Below are 21754 nucleotides of genomic sequence, written 5' to 3' on the forward strand. Positions count from 1 at the left end.
AGAATTGTCATTGACAAAGCCCTAGAGAGAAAGGATATTAGAAATATTGAAGGAAAAGAATGTAGAACTAGAATATAAATTCATTCCAGCAGTTTGGCAGTGTGTATCAATAGCCTTCTTTAGACAATGTAACATTCTCATACATTGCTTAAGGGAGTATAAATTGGTATCCTCATTTTAGAAAATGATTTAGCAGTATATGTTGCAGCTGAATATATGCATGACCTATCAGTATCAATCTTAGAAATATACCCCTTAGAAACACTTCATATTTTCATAAAAATCCTCATACAAGAAAGTTCATAGCATCCTCAAACCAGAAACCACCCAAATGTTTATCTATAGGATAATGGAAAAATAAATGGCATATTCGTACCAATGAATAGTGTGTGTAGTGAACGAGGATTATGTTTCATCCAAGACAGAGGTGGGGCTTTAAAGAAACTACCACAAGAACACAAAGGGAAAACCAGAGATGGAGAGACAGCAGAGGAGATAGAATCTGAGACAGACAGTGACAAAATTGGGAAGAGGAAAAACAAAAAAGGTAGCCGGAGACACACAGAGAGACATAGGCAAACAGGAAGACAGCGTCCCCTCGTGGTCAACATCACAGCTTCTGTTTATTAAGCACCTAATGTGTCACAACTGCAGATTCCATTGACCCATGGGTCCTCTCCCTCTCCTCCCCAAGGAGGCAGCATGCAGGAGCTCAACCAGGCAGAGAACCCAGGAGTCCTGAGGTGGTTGCATGAATGGACGGCATACACTAAATGAAGAAGTGCTAGACCTGCCCTGGTGTACAGGGCACGAGGGATTTAAAGGCTTTGGGTGATGGGAACTTGATCATACATTCATCATTATGACCTGCACACCAACCCTGGGAGGCTCCAGAGGGCGCACTTTTCACTACAACAGGAGAAATGAATTTGTGAGGGGAGTATCAGCGTCCTTGAAAAGCTGTATGATCCCTCATCTGTGTAGGTCAGAAATTATGTGGAAATGGCTGACACTGAAGCAGGAAATCTCAATTCAGTGAGGATACTTGGATACCAAGATGGTTCGGGCCAAGTGATGCTAATTTCACCAAAATGTGGGCATGGTTATTGCAATGGACAGCACAGTCAACACAGTAATCATGATAGTCTGACTTCAGAGACCTGTGGTGCTGGCTAATTGATCACGGTGTTCCTGGAAGAGAAATAGGTAGGAAAAGACTAAATTATTTCTGTGTAATCAGAAGACTTATTGGGTCCAGTGAAGAGAAGTATAATTTGAATCATAAAAGCAAAGAATCCTGGCCCATCGTTCAAGTCATAAACTTGAGTCAGTTTTCAGATGTTTTGGAGATTATTGGACCCTGGTTCTTAACTGACACTAATTCCAAGAGACCCAAAACACGACTGTAGTCCAGCAATCAGTGTAGCGCCTGGTGGTGAGCAGTTGTGGCCGAGGCCCATCTCACAGTGCGTCCCATGGGTCCCTGACCCTACCCTTTGGGTATTTCATCAATTACAGAATAATGCATAACTGGGACAGGCATGCTGAGGAAGTGACAGAATTTCCACAAGGGCTTTCAGACCTGTGGATGAGGGATGTTACACTAGACAAGTCCAGGTGGAAGTCACCAGGACTTACCCCCACCTAGGGAAATCATAAACCAAAAGCAAGACTGCATTTCTACAGGGATTACGGAGGTTGGTGACACTGTCAATGACTGAAAGACGCAGGGTTGGTGGTTCCCACTACATTCACATCCAGTTCACCTATTTGGCCCATGCTGAAAACAGAGAGATCTTCAGGGATGATAGAGGGTTATCCTAAGTATAACCAGGAGTGCATTTCATTACAGCTCTTCATGTGGCTTCATAGCTTGAGCAAATAACACATCTCCTGGTACCTCATATGCAGTCATTGACCTGGTAAATTTTTTGTTTCCACCTCAAAATCTGTGAATAAAGGCAACCAGCAGCAGTTCGTTTTCAACCGGCAAGGCTTTGTTATCAATGACTATCCTCTGAGTGTCTCAGGGGTGATGCATCTGCTATCACTTCTGATCTTTCTAACATGTGTCTTCTGTTTTTTTGGTCTTTGTCATCCCGGCTAGAGAATTACCAATGTTATTGATCTTTTACAATAAACAGTTGTTTTAGTTGATTTTCTCTATAGGTTACTTGTTTTAAATTTCACCCATTTCTGCCATAATTTTTATTATTTATTTTCTTAGGTTTGCTTTAGGCTTAAGTTGCTCTCTGGGTCCATGGGAGTTTGGACTGGAAGCTGGGATTCAGAGTGGGAGGCTGGGAGTGGGGCCAGATAGAGGAGGTGGCTACAGGTGAGTCTTTGGGGCTGGAGAAGATGTAGGGGCTAGGTGGGATGTGGCTAGCGTCTGATGGGCTGTGGTGCACCCAGGGGTCTGTCCTAGTGTCTGAGGGAACAACAGATCATCTGGAGATGTGAGATATGAAAACCAAGAGGAAGAACGTGTTGGGGAGGAGAAAAGACAAGGGTGGTGAAAGGAAGTTTTTTTGTTTTGTTTTTTTTTTTGAGACGGAGTCTCGCGCTGTGGCCCAGGCTGGAGTGCAGTGGCGCGATCTCGGCTCACTGCAAGCTCCGCCTCCCGGGTTCACGCCATTCTCCTGCCTCAGCCTCCTGAGTAGCTGGGACTACAGGCGCCCACCACCGCGCCCAGCTAATTTTTTGTATTTTTAGTAGAGACGGGGTTTCACTGTGGTCTCGATCTCCTGACCTTGTGATCCGCCCGCCTCGGCCTCCCAAAGTGCTGGAATTACAGGCGTGAGCCACCGCGCCCGGCCCGAAAGGAAGTTTTTTGCACAGCAGTTGGGATGAATTTGTATCTGGAGAGATTCAGGTGGGCCCAGGAAGGTTCAGCTTCACCCTAGTTTACACTCCCCGCAAAGGAGGGACCAGTGGTTACACCCAGCCCCGGTCCTTCCTTTGTCATGTGGATACACCCAGCTCAATCCCCTCCTATCTCTCTCTCCAGCTGCCCAGGTGCAACGTCAGGGCCCACATGTTTGTCAAGAACTCTGAGGGGCTGACATTTTATTAACTTAAAAACAAAAAGTTGTCCTACCACACCTTCATGGGTATTGGCAGAACACACCAGAACCTGGTCAGAGACAAAGGACTTGATTTACTTGGCATAGCCGGCAGCGTGAGGTTCATGTACATATGGGTTCACCTTGCCCGAGTCCTATAGGGTGATCAGAGCAGTCCAGGTGGATTGGTGGATTTTGTGTTTAAAGTGGTTTGTGCCACCGCAGAGGATCCTGAGTTTCAGAATCCTCAGTCTTACAAGAGGGTGCTAGCAAACCTGCCCAGCCTTTGGCTTTTATTTTTTAAAGAGACAATGTCTCTTTAAATGTCTCAAATGTCTCAATCTGCTCTACTGGGTCCATATCCGAATGCCTGGCCTCTGGGTCTGTGCCTGGAACTTTGAACCACCGCACACTGGCTTGTGCATGAATCGCAGGGTTGACCTTGACTCTCATATCCGGTCCTGTGATTATGTCTGAATGACTTTGGCCATATTTGTCTCTCAAATCTGAATATCCACACATACGTGTTCCTAAATCCCTATATCTTTTTGTTGTTGTTGTTGAGACAGAGTCTCGCTCTGTCGCCCAGGCTGGAGTGCAGTGGCGTGATCTCGGCTCACTGCAAGCTCCACCTCCCGGGTTCACGCCATTCTTCTGCCTCAGCCTCCCGAGTAGCTGGGACTACAGGCGCCAGCCACCACGCCCGGCTAGTTTTTTGTATTTTTTAGTAGAGACGGGGTTTCACCGTGTTAGCCAGGATGGTCTCGATCTCCTGACCTCGTGATCTGCCCGTCTCGGCCTCCCAAAGTGCTGGGATTACAGGCTTGAGCCACCGCGCCTGGCCTAAATCCCTATATCTTACATTAAATTTATTTATGCTAATATTTATTAAGCATTTACTATATGCTGTGTATCTTCCACCCATCTAACCTTTACAGCAACCTCCAATTTACAGATGAAATGGAGGCACAGTGAGATCAAAGAATTTTCTCAAAGTCTCAAAGCTGATATTTTTGAATGCAGGTGGTCAGACTCTGGGTGTAACCACCATACTCATAGCTGTGAATCAGTGTCTGGGACCCTGAGTGCGTATCCCTGTCTCTTCCCTTTGTAATCTTATTAAGCACCCAACCTTGTACGTCCAGACCCTGTGTGCAAGTGTGTACCCATGTGACCTTGCACACCCAGAGCCACCCTGGAGGTTATGAATTTAGGTTTGAGCTCTTATGTCCAAATCTGTGTCTATGAATGTGTATGTGTGTGTGTGTGTGTGTGCTTACACCCATGCCTGTCCATATTTATATGCACATGTGATCACTTGGGCTGTTATTATATAAGCCACATGTACATGCACATGAATTTCTGCTTAAGGCACACTGTATATGTATCTAAGCCTGGAAACCCTCTTGTGCCGGTACGTATGGCCATGACCTTGTGTTGTCACATATGTGTCCTTCCCTAGCATGCTGAGTTTGGCTTAGAGCTCCAGATTCTGAGGCTAAGAATTCTACTATACATATTGAATGGACACGTCTATTTTGAGGTCTCTGACATATCAATGCAACCCTCTGTCTAAACCTGTATCCAGTGAACCTGTCTCCATCTCCAATCACCAAGGGAATTGTGCCCTCTGGTCCTTCAATTCCCTTCTCTCTCTCTCTCTCTCTCTCTCTCTCTCTCTCTCTCCTCTCTCAGGAGGAACCGATCGCATGTGGTGTAGGAGATGAAGCGGGAAGTTCTGGAAAAACAGGCTGCAGCTGTAAAACCTAAAGAGAGGAGAGTACTTTAAAAACAACAGAGGCCAGGCAGAGTGGCTCACTCCTATATTCCCAGCATTTTGGGAGGCTGAGGCAGGCGGGTCACGAGGTCGGGAGATCGAGACCATCTTGGCTGAGATGGTGAAACCCCGTCTCTACTAAAGAACAAAAAACAAAAACAAACAAACAAACAAAAACATTAGCTGGGCGTGGTGGCACGTGCCTGTAATCCCAGGTACTCGGGAGGCTGAGGCAGGAGAATCGTTTGAACCTGGGGGGCAGAGGTTGCAGTGAGCCGAGATCGCACCACTGCACTCCAGCCTGGGTGACAGAGCAAGACTCCATCTCAAAAACAAAACAAGAAAGCAAACAAAACAAACCCCCCAAAAAACAGAGATTTCTGGAGAAATTGTGGGAAAAGCATATGTGAATGGTTTTCACATATGTAGGTACTGTAGGGCACTGGGAAGGATGGCCACATAGGAAAAAGTATCTATTCTCAGGGATCCTCTATTCCCTCCTGCAGAGGTTCAGGATGGCAATGGGCAGGAGTGGGGAGGGGTGAGACAGAGACTCAAGAAAGAGAGAGAGAGATGGGCAGAGAGATGGGGACGGAGACACACAGTGACAGAGATGGCCAAGAGAGATGCAGAGAAAAACAGAGATTGGGGAGACACAGAGGCAAGGAGACAGAGAAGAGAGAGGGAGATCAAGGACCAAAACACAGTCACACAGAGATGCAGCAGAGCCATATACCAGGAGACACAGAGAGACCAGATGGACAGATATGGTGAAAGACTGAGGCAGCCCCCAGGGGAAGGTGGTCCCCAGTGCCTGTTCATGCAACCTGAAATAGAACCTTCCCTGTCTCCCTCTGTCCCCAGCCTCATCTGAGGGGAAATGCCCAACTGTTATCCCTGTGGTGCACAGACACCCCTGCCCAGACCCCAGGTTCCCACTCACCTGGTGATGCAGTGAGCAGCAGTGAGCACCCACTGAGGGTGCCCCGGGACATCCTTGAACCAGAAGTTGCTGAAATGGTGCGACCCTTCCAGGGTTGGGAATGCTTCTCACACTCCCACCCTCCCACAGTCTGGGACTGGATGGCAATCACAGTATCTGCAGAGGGAGTGCTGGGTCAGGGAGGGCAGGCTTGGCAGGAGGGGCCAGGGACTGGGCTAAGAGAGGGAGCTGGGCTGTGGGTTTGAAGGGACCTGGGGGCAGAGGACCAGGGCTAGGGATCCAGGGACACAGAAGGGCCTGAGATTCTGGACCATTCCATGGGGTCATGGGTTGGTGGCTGTTCCTTGTGGGGAGACTTTGCTCTGAGAGCAGGGCAAACCCCAAGAATTAGGGTAGAAGACATGAGACATTGTCTGGAGCAGGTGTTGGGTTGGGAGCAAAGTATGTGGGGTGATTTGGGGTCTTGGACCAGAGGGTAGGAGGCTGTGGCGGGGAGGTAAAGGATAGAGTACTTGTGGGTTTATGAGATTCTTGAGTCTGGGATGTCCTGCTCCTATGGACGGGGACATTTCCCCAAGTTAGCAGTTTTTTCAGCCAAACCAGCTAATCTGATGCTATAACCATATCAGGGTGGCAGGAGAAGAGTCAGGAATGGGGACCTGGGGACAGACGCCTGATCCAGTCCTGGAGGCTCCTCCCCTTCCTGGTCAGCACTCTCTGAAGTCAGTGTGTCTCTTCTCTGCTGGTTCCATGTCTCTGCCATTAGCTCAGATTCCATCTTCTTGTCCTTGTCTTTCTGTCTCCATTTTTGTCTGTCTCTTTGCATGTGTGTATTTGTGTGTGTACATCTTATTTTTTCTGTTTCTCTAAAAATCCTGTCTGAGACAAACTTTACTAGCTCTTCTAGAGGAAGGAAGTCTCAAAGATGAGCTTTTTGAATTAGTTCTGGCATTTCTAGTTTTTGGAATTGGTTCTGTAATGCGAATAAATTTAAAGGCACCAGTAACTCTATTTTCAGTAATACAAAGAGAAATAAAAGTCCATGGTGTGATGTGGCAATAGAGGTATGCAAAATATCACCACTGGATAGTCCTAATCAAATAAAGGGGCAATGTCCAGGGTGATCACGTATATGATACTTTAGGATATTTTTTAAAGTAACAGGCATAATGAAATTGGATGATTGCTTCTAGTTGTGTTGGCAAAAGTGGAAAAAGAAAAGAATGAGCACAGGACTTTAAATTTCCAGATCTCAGACTGAAGAAATAATCCAAAGTTGCTATGTCTACGACTATGTTGAAAGAAACCTTTATCTCCTGTAGCCACAGAGCTGAGATTTCTGAAAATCAAACCTAGAATCTTATTGTGTGAGTGGCTGAATTACAGTGCTAACTAAATCCTCAGCATACATGCTGTCTGTCACTAAAGTGAAGGCATAATTGGAAAGGGCAGGGATCCCAAAAGTTGGAATGAAGACATATGGGAAGACTGATTATGGTCAAGAGGCTGGGGGAAGGGTCTAGTTAGAGGACATGGCCTGAGGCTTTAAAAATGAAGATCCAGGATAGAAAAGATTCTATCCATTTAAAAATGAAGATACAATGTGGCCAGTGCCTGGCAGGATGTGGGCACTTGGCATCTATCCTGGTGCCTGAGGAAGCAGTGAACTCTCCCAAGAGGGAGAATCCAAGAGGAAGAGCATGTTAGGGAGGAGGAGAGACAAATGGCGAAATGAAATTTATTATGCCACAGGTGGGATGAATTTGTGTCTGGAAGGATGCAAGTAGGGCCAAGAAGGTTCAGTTTCAGCTTGACTTACACTGCCGCCGGAAAAGTTCAACTCAGCCTTGTTCCCTCTTCTGTCATTTGGCTGCACCCAACTGGGGCCCCTCCTAACTCCAAGGACCAAGAAGGTTCAACTTCAGCTTGGCTTACGCTGCCCTCAGAAAAGTTCAACCTAGCCTTGGTCCCTCTTCTGTCATGTGGCTGTGCCCAGCTGGGGCCCCTCCTACCTCCCACCCTTCCATCTCTAGCTGAATAGGTGCAGCCTTAGTGCTCAACTGTTTGTCAAAAACTCTGAAGGGGCTGATATTTTGCCAATTTGCAAACAAATAAATTAGCCTGCCACAGTTTTATGGATACTGGCAGAACACACTGGATTCTGGATCAAAGGCAAAGGTCTTTATTACTCACAGCACAGAAGGCAGCATGAGCTTTGTGTTCACATCAGTTCACCTTGACACTAAGTCCCACAGGAATGATCAGAGAAGTTTAGGAGGATTCTGTGCACATGGTGCTTTGACCCACAGCTGAGAAACCCGAGCTTAGGAATCCTGAATCTTATAAGGGGACTATTAATGTTTGTCCAAGAGGAAGACACATTCTTCGTTATTGCGACCACAAACAGACCTGCTCTGGAGGAACATATTATATTTATTGTACTGAACACTAAACAAATCTGCTTGAAGGGACACATTATCTTTATTACACTGGTCGGTAATCAAAGCTGTTTTGTTGAAAATACCGTTTGCAAGATTGCTTGCTAGCCAAACATCCTTGACAGTCCAAAGCAAATTTTTTTTTTTTTTTTGCTTTGAAGACATGTAGAAACATGAAAGGCCCATGGTGAATTTTCACTCAGAATCATAATGTAAATGCTCTAACCTTCCCTGCAAAACAAGCTTATACTTTCTTCCTCACACCCCTTGTCTGCCACATCTGTTACCCTAGCCTCACCAGTGTTCCAGGCCTAGTTCCCCACGATGGCAGGAAAAATATGGAGATCTGATCTGGATATCCCCTATTGTTGCTGCCCCATTGTTGCTGTCTGTTTATGTGTGGATTTGATGTTGAGGGGACATATCCACATTTCCCAGTGTAGAGGCTCATGGTCTTCTGACTGTGAACAGTCCATGTGTGGTACTTGTGAGTAGTGCAGTTCTGTGTGCGTGTGTGTGTGTGTATGTGCATGCACATGTGTATGTGGTAGGTGTGCAAGGCCCTACTGTCCACTACCTGCCCACACATGTGAGCCATGTCCCCATATGGGAAAACTGATGAGTAGCCTTCAACACCAAGTGTCTGACTTGGGGGACGATCTAGAGACGGATAAATCTTTCTTGTCCCAACTGCCTGTGTCTCCAGAATATGTCTTTCCCCATAAATGCCCAGCTCTGTGTCTGGGAGTTGCCTGGAATCTAATCTATGAGCCTGTATTTGAATATCTGGCCCTTGGGGTTGCTGTCTGCAACTTGGAATCACCACTAAGTGGCTTTATGGATGAATCACAGTATTAGCCTTGACTAACTTTATCTGGGTCTGCACATATGTCAGATTTTGGCCGTGTTTGTTTTCACAGTCTGAACAGCCACATGTATGTACTATAACTAAGTCATGTGTCCTTGATGAAAATAACTGATATTTATTACTATGCATTACAGTTACTGTGTGCCAGCCGTTTTCATGCACACCCATACATGTGCATATACACAGAGACACATTTTTCTATTTAAGTCTTAAGAAAACCCCCATGAACAAATGAGGAAATGGAAAGACACTGAGGTCAAATAATTTTCTCAAAGATTCAGAACCAATACGTTTGATCCCAGGTGGTCATACTTTTGGATACAACCACCATACTATAGACCCATGTCTGCGAATTGGTTTTGGGGGACTACTCAGGATATGTCCCCTCAAAGTCAAACCTGACACTGCATATCAGTGTCTCTCTCCTGTGTACCTTTACTAAGGCCCCCACCTTATATGTTCAGACCTTGTGTGCAAGTGTGTGCATCTGGAACATTGGGTCCAAAAGCTCACGTGTGTGTGTGTGTGTGCGTGCACGCATGTGCATGCACACGTACACCCATGTCTATTTTTTTTTTTTTTTTGAGACAGAGTTTTGCTCTTGTTGCCCAGGCTGGAGTGCAATGGCACGATCTTGGCTCACGTCAACCTCTGCCTCCCGAGTTTAAGCGATTCTCCTGAGTCAGCCTCCCAAGTAGCTGGGATTACAGGCATGTGCCACCACGCCCTGCTAATTTTGTATTTTTAGTAGAGACAGGGTTTCTCCATGTTGGTCAGGCTGGTCTTGAACTCCCAACCTCAGGTGATCCACCCGCGTTGGCCTCCCAAGGTACTGGGATTACAGGCATGAGCCTGTAGATAGGAATAGAGACACAGAGACACTGATACAGAGACACCAAGACTAGGGCTGGGGGAGACAGAGTCAGAAAGCTAGGATGGGGAAGATGGAAACACAGGCACAAAGAGTTCTCAGGGTCAGTGAGTCTGAAAGGTATGGAGATGGAAAGATGTTGACAGCAAACACTTACAGCGTACAGCCTATGTGCCCAGGCATTGTTCTAAGCATTTGACATGCAGTAATTCACTTTCATAGGAACCTTGCCTGGAAGATTTGTTATTAGCCCCATTTCACAGAGTTAAGTAACAGAGAGGTTAAGTAACTTGCCGAAGGTCACACATCTATCAGTGATTTATTCCATTTTTACTGCTGAATAGGATTCCATTGTATGGATACACCACAGTTTATTTGTCTACTCACCAGTTTATGGAACATCTGTCACTGCTTTAACACTGCAAACTTCCCTCTCCCCAATCTTCCTTATTATTTAACTTATTGTATATGATTTGTACGAATTTACAATATTATATTAACACATATAAATGTATATCTAATTTGTGATTTATTTTATTGGGTTTATTTTCTATTGTTTGTATCTCTCAGCTACATCAAGGACAAGGATCTTTGCCAGTTTTGTTCGCTGGTTTATCCAAAGCCCCTAAAACAGTGCCTGGCACATAGTAGGTACGTGATAAGTACTTACTGAGTAAATGAGAATGAACGGATGGCCACAAACTATTTCTGTCACCGTATTTCTCAGTTGAGCTTCTCGATCAGGGTACTGCCTGTCTGACTGTTTCCGTCTGCCATTGAGAGAGACAACTAACACACACACACTCTCACTCTCTCTCTCTGTCTCCCTGTGGCTGACACTCTCTCCATCACTCTTTCCTGTCTCTTTCAGTAGATCTCTCACTGGAGAGATCTCTGGGTCTCTGGAGGGTGGTTGTGGTCTTGTCAGGGTTCTGGAGTTGGGAATCTAGAGCAGAGGAATGGAGTTTGGAGCCTGGGTCGGAGGTCTGGAGTCAACCTTCAGAATCTCCAGTTTGTGCTGTGGAATCTAGAGCTTCGAATCTGAATTCTGGGCTTTTGGGGTTTGGAGTGAAGCATCTGGAATTTAGACCAGACATCAGTAAACTATTTCTGTAAAAGTTCAGAAAGTAATTATGTTAGGCTTTGTGGGCCAGACAGTCTGTGCTGTAATTGCTCGTTTCTGCTGTCCCAGCATAAAAGCAGTCATAGACAACACGTGAAGGAATTAATCTATGTTCCAACCAAATGTTATTTACAAAAGACACAGCAGCTGGATTTGGCCTGCAGGCGCAATTTATTTCCTTTTGATTAAACTGAAACCTGGAAAATGGAATCCAGAAATGGAAGTCTTGGTTCTAGAGTCCAAAGACTGGTCTGATGTCTGGAGTTTGGACCACCAGTCTGATTTCCAGGAAGATGAAGCTCAAAGTCTAGAATCTGAATTTGGTGACTGAGATCTTCATTTTGGAGTTAAGATTCTTTGTATGTAGATCACAAAAGACTGTCACTTCATTGCAGGACAGTTTAGCCCTGAAATTGGGGTTTAGCCCGGGAGGGTTCTTGGCTTCACCCAGGAAAGGATTCAAGGGTGAGCTGCTGGTGTGAGACAGCAATCTTAGGAGTGGTGCTGTTCCTTGCGAAGCGGGGCTAACTCATAGGCAGTGTGCCCAGAGTCAGCCATCTATGGGCTCTTGGCAACTGTATTTATACTCATGTAAATCCACTTTCAATTACATGCAAATTAAGTAATGCACCAATGCAAATTGAGGGGTCGTTTATTTAGAACTTTCTAGGAAAAGAGCAGTAACTTCCAGGTCATTGGCATGGAAAGGAGCAGTAACTTCCAGGTCACTGCCATGGAAAGGGGAAGTAACTTGTGGGTCATTGCCATGGAAAGGGGAAGTAACTTTTGGGTCATTGCCATGGCATTTATAAACTGTTATGGCACTGGTGAGGGTGTTCTATACCAATGAGCAATGAGAGCAGATAGGGATCACTTTTGTCTTCATCTGGTTATTCTTGCTGGGTTTTTTTTTTTTTTTTCTTTTTTAACATTTTATCCTGTCTGAACTTGTTTTGGTCAGCAGGGTTGTGACCAGAAAACACGCCTTGCCAGTCTCCCGCCTGACCTTTATAAAACATTGCCTGGATAATCATGAAAAGTCGTTGGGACTAGTTGTCCGTATAACACAGAGAGAGAGGCCTGCCCTTCCTACCACTGGGGCCTCCCGCCTGCTCCCTGTGATTGGACATGTTTCTATCCAACTAACTGAGGTCTGACATCATCCTATGGAGTTGACCTGAACTGTCTGTCTTTTCCTCAGAGCAAGGAGTGCTGCAGGGGCCCAGGTGTCACCATTTTGTTATTAGAGGCAACTCCTCCAGGCTGCTTGTAGAACCATCTGAGGCACAATTACTGATCAAGTTCATGTCTATCCAGGTAAACCTAAGATGAGTAAAATGATCTGTCCGTCCATTCACTAAGGTCATACAAACTGTCCACTCATCCCCTGAGGTCTCATGAATGTTTTTTCTTTTAGAGACAGGGTCTTGCTCTGTCACCCAGGCTGGAGTGATCATAGCTCACTGCAGCCAAGAACTCCTGGGCTCAAGCAACTCTCATGCCTCAGTCTCCTGAGTAGTTGAGGCTATAGGTGCACATTACCATACCCAGCTAATTAAAAACATTTTTTTTGTAGAGATAGAGTCTTGCTATATTGCCCAGTCTGGTCTCAAACTCCTGGCCTCAAGCAATCCTCTTGCCTCAGCCTCCAAAGTGCTGCAGTGCCTGGTCCCCGTGAATTTCTTTTTTTTTTTTTTTTTGAGATGAAGTCTTACTCTGTTGCCCAGGCTGGAGTGCAGTGGCATCATCTTGGCCCACTGCAACCTCCACTTCCTGGGTTCCAGTAATTCTCCTGCCTCAGCCTTTCGAGTAGCTGGGATTACAGGCGTGTGCCACTAGGCCTGGCTAATTTTTGTTTTTTTAGTAGAGACAGGGTTTCGCCATGTTGGCCAGGTTGGTCTCGAACTCCTGACCTCAGGTGATCTGCCCACCTTGGCCTCCCACAGTGGGCTAGGTTTAGATTTCTATGTGTAGAAATTGTATAAATAGGTTAATAGTGTTATGAAAACATATTTTCATTCTTTTTTATTGTGGTTAGGTACACAAAATATAAAATTTACAGTTAGTGACATTTAGTACATTCACGATGTACAACCACCACCACTATTAATTCAGAACATTTTTATTACCCCGAAAGGAAGCCTTGTACACATTAGCGATCACCCCCCACTCCCCCCGATCCCCAGCTCCTGGCAATTACTAACCTGCTTTCTGTCTCTATAGATTTACCTATTCTGTATTTCATATAAACGGAAGCATAATTCAGCCGCAAAACGTTGAATGTAATAATTCAGCCCTTTGTGGCTGAATTATTTCGCTTAGCCTCATGTTTTCAAAGTTCATCCATGTTCAGTATTTTATTCCTTTTTATGACTGAATATTTATTGTTATGAATATGTCACAAATTACTTATCCAATTTACTAGTTTTGCCTGTTGGGTTGGTTGTTTCCAGTTAGATGCTGTTATAAAAAAAATGTTTCCATGAACATATATATAGACGCACATATATAGAGTCTAAATCACTATATATATCATATATATTGCAGATATGCGTAAGTTTCTTTTTTTTTTTTTTTTTTGAGACAGAGTCTCGCTCTGTCACCCAGGCTGTGCCGTGGCTCAATCTCAGCTCACTGCAAGCTCCGCCTCCTGGGTTCACACCATTCTCCTGCCTCAGCCTCCCGAGTAGCTGGGACCACAGGTGCCCGCCACCACGCCCGGCTAATTTTTTTTGAATTTTTTTTAGTAGAGACGGGGTTTCCCTGTGTTAGCCAGGATGGTCGCGATCTCCTGACCTCGTGATCCGCCCACCTCGGCCTCCCAAAGTGCTGGATTACAGGCGTGAGCCACTGCGCACGGCCTGCATAAGTTTCTTTAGTGCGTATACTCAGGAGTGAAATTTCTGGGCATTAGATATGCATATCTTGGCCAGGTGCAGTGGTTCACGCCTGTAATCCTAGCACTTTGGGAGGGAGAGGCGAGTGGATCACCTGAGGTCAGGAGTTCAAGACTAGCCTGACCAACATGGTGAAACCCTATTTCTATTAAAAACACAAAAAATTAACTGGGTGTGGTGGCAGATGAGATAACTCAGAAACAGCCAGTGAAATACCACATGTTCTGTCTTATAAATGGGAGCTAAACAGTGGGTACAAACAGGCATAGAGTGAAATAATAGACACTGGAAACTCCAGAAGGTGGAAGCATGAGAGGGGGGTGAGGTGAAGGAGGAAAAATGACCTACTGGGTACAGTGCACACTACTTGGGTGATGGATACAGTAAAAAGCCCAGAGTTTGCCACCACACAACATATCCCTGTAAGAAACCTGCACTTGCACTCCCTAAGACCATTTTGAAAACACATGAAGATTTTCTGGTTATTATGATTTCTAGCTTAATTACATTGTGGTCAGACAACATACTCTATATATTCCAACTTGGAAATGTGTTGAGACTTGCTTCGTACCTCAGTAACGGGTTCATGTTTGTAAATGCTGTGTGTGGTTTTTAAATTGAGGTAAAGTTTTTATTGAGGTATGCACAGTGTGGCATTACAATTCAATGAGTTTTGGCAAACGCATACAGTCATGTAATCCTCACTCCTGTAAAGTTATGGAAAATTTCCATCACCCGAGAAAGTTCTTTTACGCTTCTTCCCAATCTGTTTTGTTTTTGTTTTTATTTTTGAGACACAGTCTCACTCTTTTGCCCAGACTGCAGTGCAGTGGTGTGATCTCGGCTCACTGCAACCTCTGCCTCCTGGGTTCAAGCAAGTCTCCTGCTTTGGCCTCCAGAGTAGCTGGAATTACAGGCGCTCACCAACACATCCATCTAAATTTTTTTTTTTTTTTTGAGATAGAGTCTTGCTCTGTCACCCAGGCTGGAGTGCAGTGGTATGATCTTGGCTCACTGCAACCTCCACCTCCTAGGTTAAAGTGATTCTCCTGCCTCAGCCTCCCGAGTAGCTGGGATTACAGGCACCTGCAACCATGCCTGGCTAATTTTTGTATTTTTAGTAGAGACAGGGTTTCACCATGCTGGCCAGGCTGGTCTTGACCTCAAGTGATCTGCCCACCTTGTTCTCCCAAAGTGCTGGGATTACAGGTGAGCCACCGCACCTGACCAGAATCTGTTTCTATACCTACTCCCCTCTCCCATCCCAGCAGCCAGGCAACATTGATTAATTTTGCCTGTTCTAGAATTTCATATAAATGTAATCATGCAGTGTATCATATTTTGTGTCTAACTTCTTTCACTCAGAATAATGATTTTTTTTTTTTTTTTTTTTGAGACAGAGTCTCGCCCAGTTGCCCAGGCTGGAGTGCAGTGGTGTGATCTCGGCTCACTGCAAGCTCCGCCCCCGGGTTTACGCCATTCTCCTGCCTCAGCCTCCTGAGTAGCTGGGACTACAGGCGCCTGCCACCTCGCCCGGCTAGTTTTTTTGTATTTTTTAGTAGAGACAAGGTTTCACCATGTTAGCCAGGATGGTCTCGATCTTCTGACCTCGTGATCTGCCTGTCTCAGCCTCCCAAAGTGCTGGGATTACAGGCTTGAGCCACTGCGCTCGGCCAGAATAATGATTTTGAGATGCGTGTATGTTGTTGCTTATATCAATAGTTTATTTCTTTCTGGTGCAGAGTAGCAATCCATGGTATGGATATATCACAGTTTGCTTATCCACTCACTTACGATAGACATTTGCTTCATTTCCCATTTCATTATTATGAATAAAACTACTATAAACATTCTTAGGGAAGTCTTTTTATGGCTATTACATAAATACTATGAGTAGAATTGCTAGCCATCATGTGGATGTATGCTTACCTTTCTAAGAATTTACCAAGCTGTTTTCCAAAGTGGTTGTACCATTTTACCCCCTACCCCCAGCATTGTAGGAGAGTTACAGCTACTATAGATATATCCGAGACTTGATGCTGTTATTCTTTTCAATTTTAGCCATTCTGGCAGCTGTATGTCTTTTGAAATGATTCTATATTTTTCAGGTACTGGGTGCAACTTTCCATATCTGACCATTAAATAGAATGTGTTAATTGTATTGTTCAAATTATCTATATACTTATCCAGTCTCCCATCTCCTTGCCCCTCAGTTGCCCCATTCTGGCCCTCAACCTCCCCTCTTTCTGCTCCTTGGTCTCTGTAGCTGTCACTCACAGTAACCCTCTCCATGATTCTTCCCACCAGCCTCCAGCTGCAGCAGCCAAGTCCTGAGACAGATGCAAGTTAAAAATTCTTGAAATGCAGTTAAGAAGACAAAAACAAATATAGATCAACTGAAGCTGAATCGTAAAACTAAGCAAGAAAACCTCTACAGTTACCATTTGCTGACTTGACTTTTCAGAAACTGGACAACAGCCATGGCACTGGTTTCTCTTAACTACCCAGGGAATGGCCCCTCCCTCTGAAACCCTGTGGCCCTCCTGGTCAAAGCTCCCATTTCCCAGATAGGGAAACTGAGACCCATGGAGGAAAAGCCATTTGCTGGAATCTCTTGAATGGAAGGGGAAGCAAGGAGGACACTACAAACAGCACCTGCGCTTCTCTTACACTTTATTTCTGGATCTGGGGAAAGGGACAAAAAATGAAAAACCAACTCTAACACTGGTAAGGTTGGGTCAACATCTTGCCACAAGGGGGCACTGTGTACAGGGAGAGTCTAGGTGGCTTTGGAAGGCTGGGTCTGAGGGAGGAGGGCCTGGAGCCTGGACCTCTGGGTCTGGGGAAGGAGGGGTTGGGTGCCTGGACCTCTGAGTCTGAGGGAGGAGGGGTTGGGGGTCTGGAGCCCTGGGTCTGAGGGATAAGGGGCTGGACTCCTGGGTCTAAAGGAGGAGGGGTTGGGGGCCTGGACTTCTGGCTCTGAGGGAGGAGGGGCTGGACTCCTGGGTCTGAGGGAGGAGGGGCTGGTGCCCTGGACTCCTGGGTCTGAGGGAGGAGGGGCTGGTGGCCTGGACTCCTGGGCCTGAGGGAGGAGGGGCTGGGAACAGAGATTCCTGAATTTCTTCCGCAGGATGTATTTGGGGGTCAATTTCATGGGTTCCCAGTACCCATAGTTAACTGGCCTGGACGGTTTTCTCTATCCACTCAGTGAATTTGCAGAGGTTGGTGTAGACGCTTGGCACGCCAACTTGGCCACACTGGCCTTGTCCGAAAGACACAAGGCCCTGCAAGTACCCGTTGCAGATCAGGGGCCCCCCAGAGTCACCCTGTTGTGAAGAGAGGGAGAGTCAGAATCCGAAACACAGAGAGGTGGAAATGGATGTGGGATCAGAGAGGAACTAAATGAGACTGAGAAACAAAGACAGAACCATCATCAACAACAACATAGCCCAGCAACATATCTGTTGGAAGTCCCATTCCAGATCCCTGACCTCATCTAATCCTGCTTCCCGATGTCCTATGTCCTGAATGCTGGCGGCTTCTCTTGGGCTTGTTGTCTGTCTGTTTCTGTCTCTCCTTTGTCTCCTTCGTGGCTTGTTTGTCTGTCTCAGTGTCTCTGCATCTCTTTGTAAAGTGTTTTTTTTTGAGACACAGTCTCACTCTGTTGCCCAGGCTGGAGTGTAGTGGTGCGATCTTGACTCACTGCAACCTCTGCCTCCCATATTCAAGCGATTCTCCTGCCTCAGCCTCCCAAGTAGCTGGAATTACAGGTGCCTGCCACCACACCCAGCTAACTTTTGTATTTTTAGTAGAGACGGGATATCACCATGTTGGCCAGGTTGGTCTTGAACTCCTTCCCTCAAGTGATCTGCCTGCCTCGCCTCCCAAAGTGCTGGGATTACAGGCGTGAGCCACCACGCCCAGCTTCTTTGTACAGTCTTGATTTTTCCTATTTCTCTTCGTGTTTCATCTCTGTGAGTCTGTGTCACTGTTTGCCTCTGGGTACACAGTTGACCCTTGAACAACTCTGGTTTGAACTGCACAAGTCCACTTGGATTTTTTTCAATAAATATATTAGAAACATTTTAGGAGAGTTGCAACAATTTAAAAAAATTCACAGATGAACTGTGCAGCTTGGAAATATAAAAAAATTCCAACAAAGGTATATCATGAATGCATAAAACATATGCATAAATTGACCATTTATGTTATTGGTAAGGCTCCCTGTCAACAGTAGGCTATTTCTTTTTTTTTTCTTTTTTTTTTTTTTTTTTGAGACAGAGTCTCGCTCTGTCGCCCAGGCTGGAGTGCAGTGCCCTGATCCCGGCTCACTGCAAGCTCCGCCTCCCGGGTTCACGCCATTCTCCTGCCTCAGCCTCCCGAGTAGCTGGGACTACAGGCACCCGCCACCATGCCTGGTTAATTTTTTGCATTTTTAGTAGAGATGGGGTTTCACCGTGTTAGCCAGGATGGTCTTGATCTCCTGACCTCGTGATCCGCCCACCTCGGCCTCCCAAAGTGCTGGGATTACAGGCGTGAGCCACCGCGCCCGGCCCTCAGTAGGCTATTTCTAGTCACATTTTTGGGGAGTCAAAAGTTATACAAGGATTTTCTGTTGGGTGGACATCAGCACCCCCAGACCCCATGCTGTTGGGAGGTCAATCGCATTTCTATGTGTGCGTGTTTCTGCCTCCCCGTGTGTCTATTTCTGTTTTTCTCTTCCTTTGCTTCTCTTTATTCCTATGTTTATTTCTCTGTTTCTCCCAGTTTCTCTCTCCAGTTGTCACTGTCTCCCTGTGTGTCTCTCCGTCTCTGCATCTCTCCATGCAGCCCTGTGTATCTCTGTCTCCCCCTTCTGCACCCTTCCCTGAGTCGCCTGCCCTCCCCTTTCCCGTCTCTCACGTAGCAGGAGTCCTTCCGGTCTTGCCCTCCACCGGCGCAGAACATGCTGGGGTGGTACAGCGGGTCATAGAGCTCACTGCAGACCTCCTCAGACACCACCGACAAGTTCACGCACTGCAGCACGGTGGGCATTCTGCCTGGGACGCAGAGCTCTGGGTCAGCCCCCGCGACTGGGCAGAGGACCCCTCGAAGAAGGCAGACACACACCCCCGAGCTCACCGTTCGCCAGCAGACCCCAGCCAGAAACGAGGCAAGAGTCCCCCGCGGTAGGGCACCGCGAAGCAAGGCTGATGTTCCGGATGGTGGCAGACTCGGACACAGATTCGTCCAACTTGATGAGCATGAGGTCGTTGGCGAGCAAGGGTCTGTTGTACTCTGGGTGCTGCACCGAGTAGCTGGCCTCCACCATCCGACTGCCTGGCTCTTGGTCGGCCTCAAGACTGTGCAGGCCCAGCCCGATGGTGTAGGACCTGAGGGCCACGGACGGCAGGTCAGTTTTGTGGCAACTGCATCCTTATCTCCATTCTCATCTTCAACCCCGTTCACATCCCCATTCCCTAACCCCAACCCCACCCTCTTCGCTAAACACCCTAAGGGCTACTTAACCATGGTCTCAAATCCTCATTCACAAAAATTCAGGGACAGGAACTTGCCTTAGTTCACTAGAGACTCAGCACTGGGCTGAGATTTCAACCCAGAGCTCTCTGAGTCCTTCCAAAGCAAGGTTGCCGCCTCCCAGCCCTTCCCTCTGGGCTCCCCGGATCCAGGCTAATTCCGCCCTCCTCCCAGAGCCTTCACCGCTGCTTCCCCCTGAGTACCCCAGGATGAACCTGATACTAGGCCCCTGCCTTCAGCCAAAGTAACATCCAGGCCCTGCCCCCGGACCCAGGCCCTGCCCACTCGCCCTACCTCTGCACTCACTTCTGGAAACAGTGTGCGGCTGACAGCACCCACTGCGGATGCACCAGGACGCCCGAGCAGAACAATTCGTTTTCCATGATCAGTGCCGCCTGCCAGGGCTGCGAGTGCGGGATGCAGTCCTCGCCGTTTATGATTCGACTGCTGCTACCAGAGACGAGCGATCCTGAGGGCGGAGTCAGGGCTGGGGACGGGCCTAGGAGGCGGGCCCAGGACTCCTGGGGACGGGCTTACCGAGCAGGGGCGTGGTCAGAGGTTCAGGAGCAGTCAGGGCTCCTCGGAGTGGAGTCAGGGCTGGGAGCGGGCTCAGGAGGTGGGCCCAGGGCTTTTGGGGGTGGGGTTACTGAGCAGGGGCGCGGTCAGGGCTTCAGGAGCAGTCAGGACTCTTGCGGGCCGAGTCAGGGCTGGGGATGAGCCCAGGGGGCGGACCCAGGGCTTCTGGGGGTGGGGTTATGGTGCAGGGGGCATGATCAGAGCTTCAAGGGCTGGTCCAGGGTATTGGCCTAGGGCTCCCAGGGGCGGTGATCACGGTGCGGGAGCCTGGTCAGGGTTTCAGGGTAGTCAGGGCTTCTGGGAGGTGAGTCAGGACATGGGGGTGGGCTGAGAAGTCGGGATTAGTGCTCCTAGGGTTGGGGTTACAGCGCAGGGGCGCCGTCGAGGCTTCAAGAGCCGGGTTATGGATAGGGGCAGTCTCAGAAAGTGGGACCGGGGCTCCTGGGGCAGAGTCAGGGCTCCCGGGTGGGCTCTGGAGGTGATACTGGTGCCATCGCGGTGCAAAGCCACGGTCAGGGGTTCAACAGGGGAGTCTAGGCTCGTAGCGGTAGGATCGGGTCCTTTGGCGTGGATTAAAGCTCAGGGGGTGGAGTTATTGCTGGGAGCAAAGATCGGGTCAGTTGTCTGCACAGACTGATGCTCAGAGTCCTGCACCGAGTCAGTCCTATCCTCTCCCAGCCTTACCCACAGTTACACCCAGCCACAAGCCCATTCACACCAAAACACCAATATATAGTCCTGTGAGGTGAGTTCCTTGGGGATGGGAGAGGGGGATCTCAGGGCTGAAGACCCAGGAAGTAGGCACAGATTCCCAGCAATGGATTATTCCCCAGGAAGCACAATCTCCTGCACCCTCGGCTTCCCCTGTCCCTACATCATCATTACACTGTTGTCACTCCACCAGATATTCAGAGGCACAAACTGTCAGTGTCTCACAGGTCCAACCACACACCCAGGCATACTGCCACACACAATTCAGGGGGACAGCCATGGGGGGCGGATCACATGGTATCGTCTCACAGCCAGCTTTGCAGTCACGAGCAGGAGGACGCTGAATCACGCCCGAATATCAACAAACACTGTGCCCCCAAGCACAGTCACACACACATGTACTCAGATACCTGTGGCACCGAGGATGAGGTACCCCAGGAGCCAGCCCCAGGGGCTTCCTGCTGTGGTCATCACGTCAGCACCTGGGGATGAGGACTGAGACTTAGCCCTATCTGGGGGTCTTCAGTCCAAGTCTCTCCATCCCTCTCCTTCTCCCTCCCTTTCTTCCCTCTGGGATGTTATTAGGGATGTTATTAGGTAGGCTAGAGTCTAGACCATCTACCCCCACTCCCATCCGTGGACCCAGAACCTAGAGAGACAGATTTAGAGACCGAAAGAGAAAAAGAGAGAGAGAGATGGGAAACGAGAGAGAGAGAGAGAGAACTAGGTAGAAAGGAAAGTCTAGAGAGAGCATCTAGCGGTCTACGAGTGGGGAGAGATGGTGTCCAGCCATCCACGAACAAGCACAGAGGGAAGACACACAGAGAATCAGAGCTGGAGAGACAGAGTTTGAGAGATACCCTCAGAGACAGTCTGAGAGTTAGACACCGAGATATAGATTCAGAGAGACAGAGAGGCTAAGGGAGACCCAGAGAGAGAGAGAGAGAGAGAGAGAGAGAGAGAGAGAAAGA

At 47.5% G+C, this 21754-nt stretch overlaps 2 protein-coding genes across 3 annotated transcripts in view; one reads left to right on the top strand and one right to left on the bottom strand.

Moving 5' to 3' along the window:
• The window catches only part of LOC112613502 (prostate-specific antigen), a 34626-nt gene extending 17267 nt beyond the window's left edge, over positions 1 to 17359 (top strand). The window contains exons 6-8 of the mRNA XM_025369085.1: positions 11857 to 11872; positions 13220 to 13227; positions 17349 to 17359. The gene's annotated coding sequence lies outside the window, so the exon portion shown is untranslated. The remainder of the gene's footprint in view (positions 1 to 11856; positions 11873 to 13219; positions 13228 to 17348) is intronic.
• On the bottom strand, positions 607 to 21254 carry KLK4 (kallikrein related peptidase 4). 2 transcript variants are annotated; one of them, XM_025369087.1, is made up of 7 exons: positions 21194 to 21254; positions 19803 to 19965; positions 19101 to 19351; positions 18882 to 19018; positions 17215 to 17305; positions 5783 to 5938; positions 607 to 1191 (listed from the first exon to the last, which is right to left on the bottom strand). In XM_025369087.1, exons 1-7 carry the CDS (start codon positions 21252 to 21254, stop codon positions 1181 to 1183), a joined length of 870 nt encoding a protein of 289 aa, XP_025224872.1. In that variant the 3' UTR covers positions 607 to 1180. The 2 variants fall into 2 exon arrangements, with proteins under 2 accessions (XP_025224872.1, XP_025224873.1); XM_025369088.1 differs by lacking the exons at positions 607 to 1191; positions 5783 to 5938 and having other exon boundaries at positions 16896 to 17305.
• Positions 21255 to 21754: the final 500 nt, after the last annotated feature.

The sequence above is a fragment of the Theropithecus gelada genome, chromosome 19 (assembly GCF_003255815.1).
Source record: "Theropithecus gelada isolate Dixy chromosome 19, Tgel_1.0, whole genome shotgun sequence".
In the NCBI taxonomy this organism is placed as follows: Eukaryota; Metazoa; Chordata; class Mammalia; order Primates; family Cercopithecidae; genus Theropithecus; species Theropithecus gelada.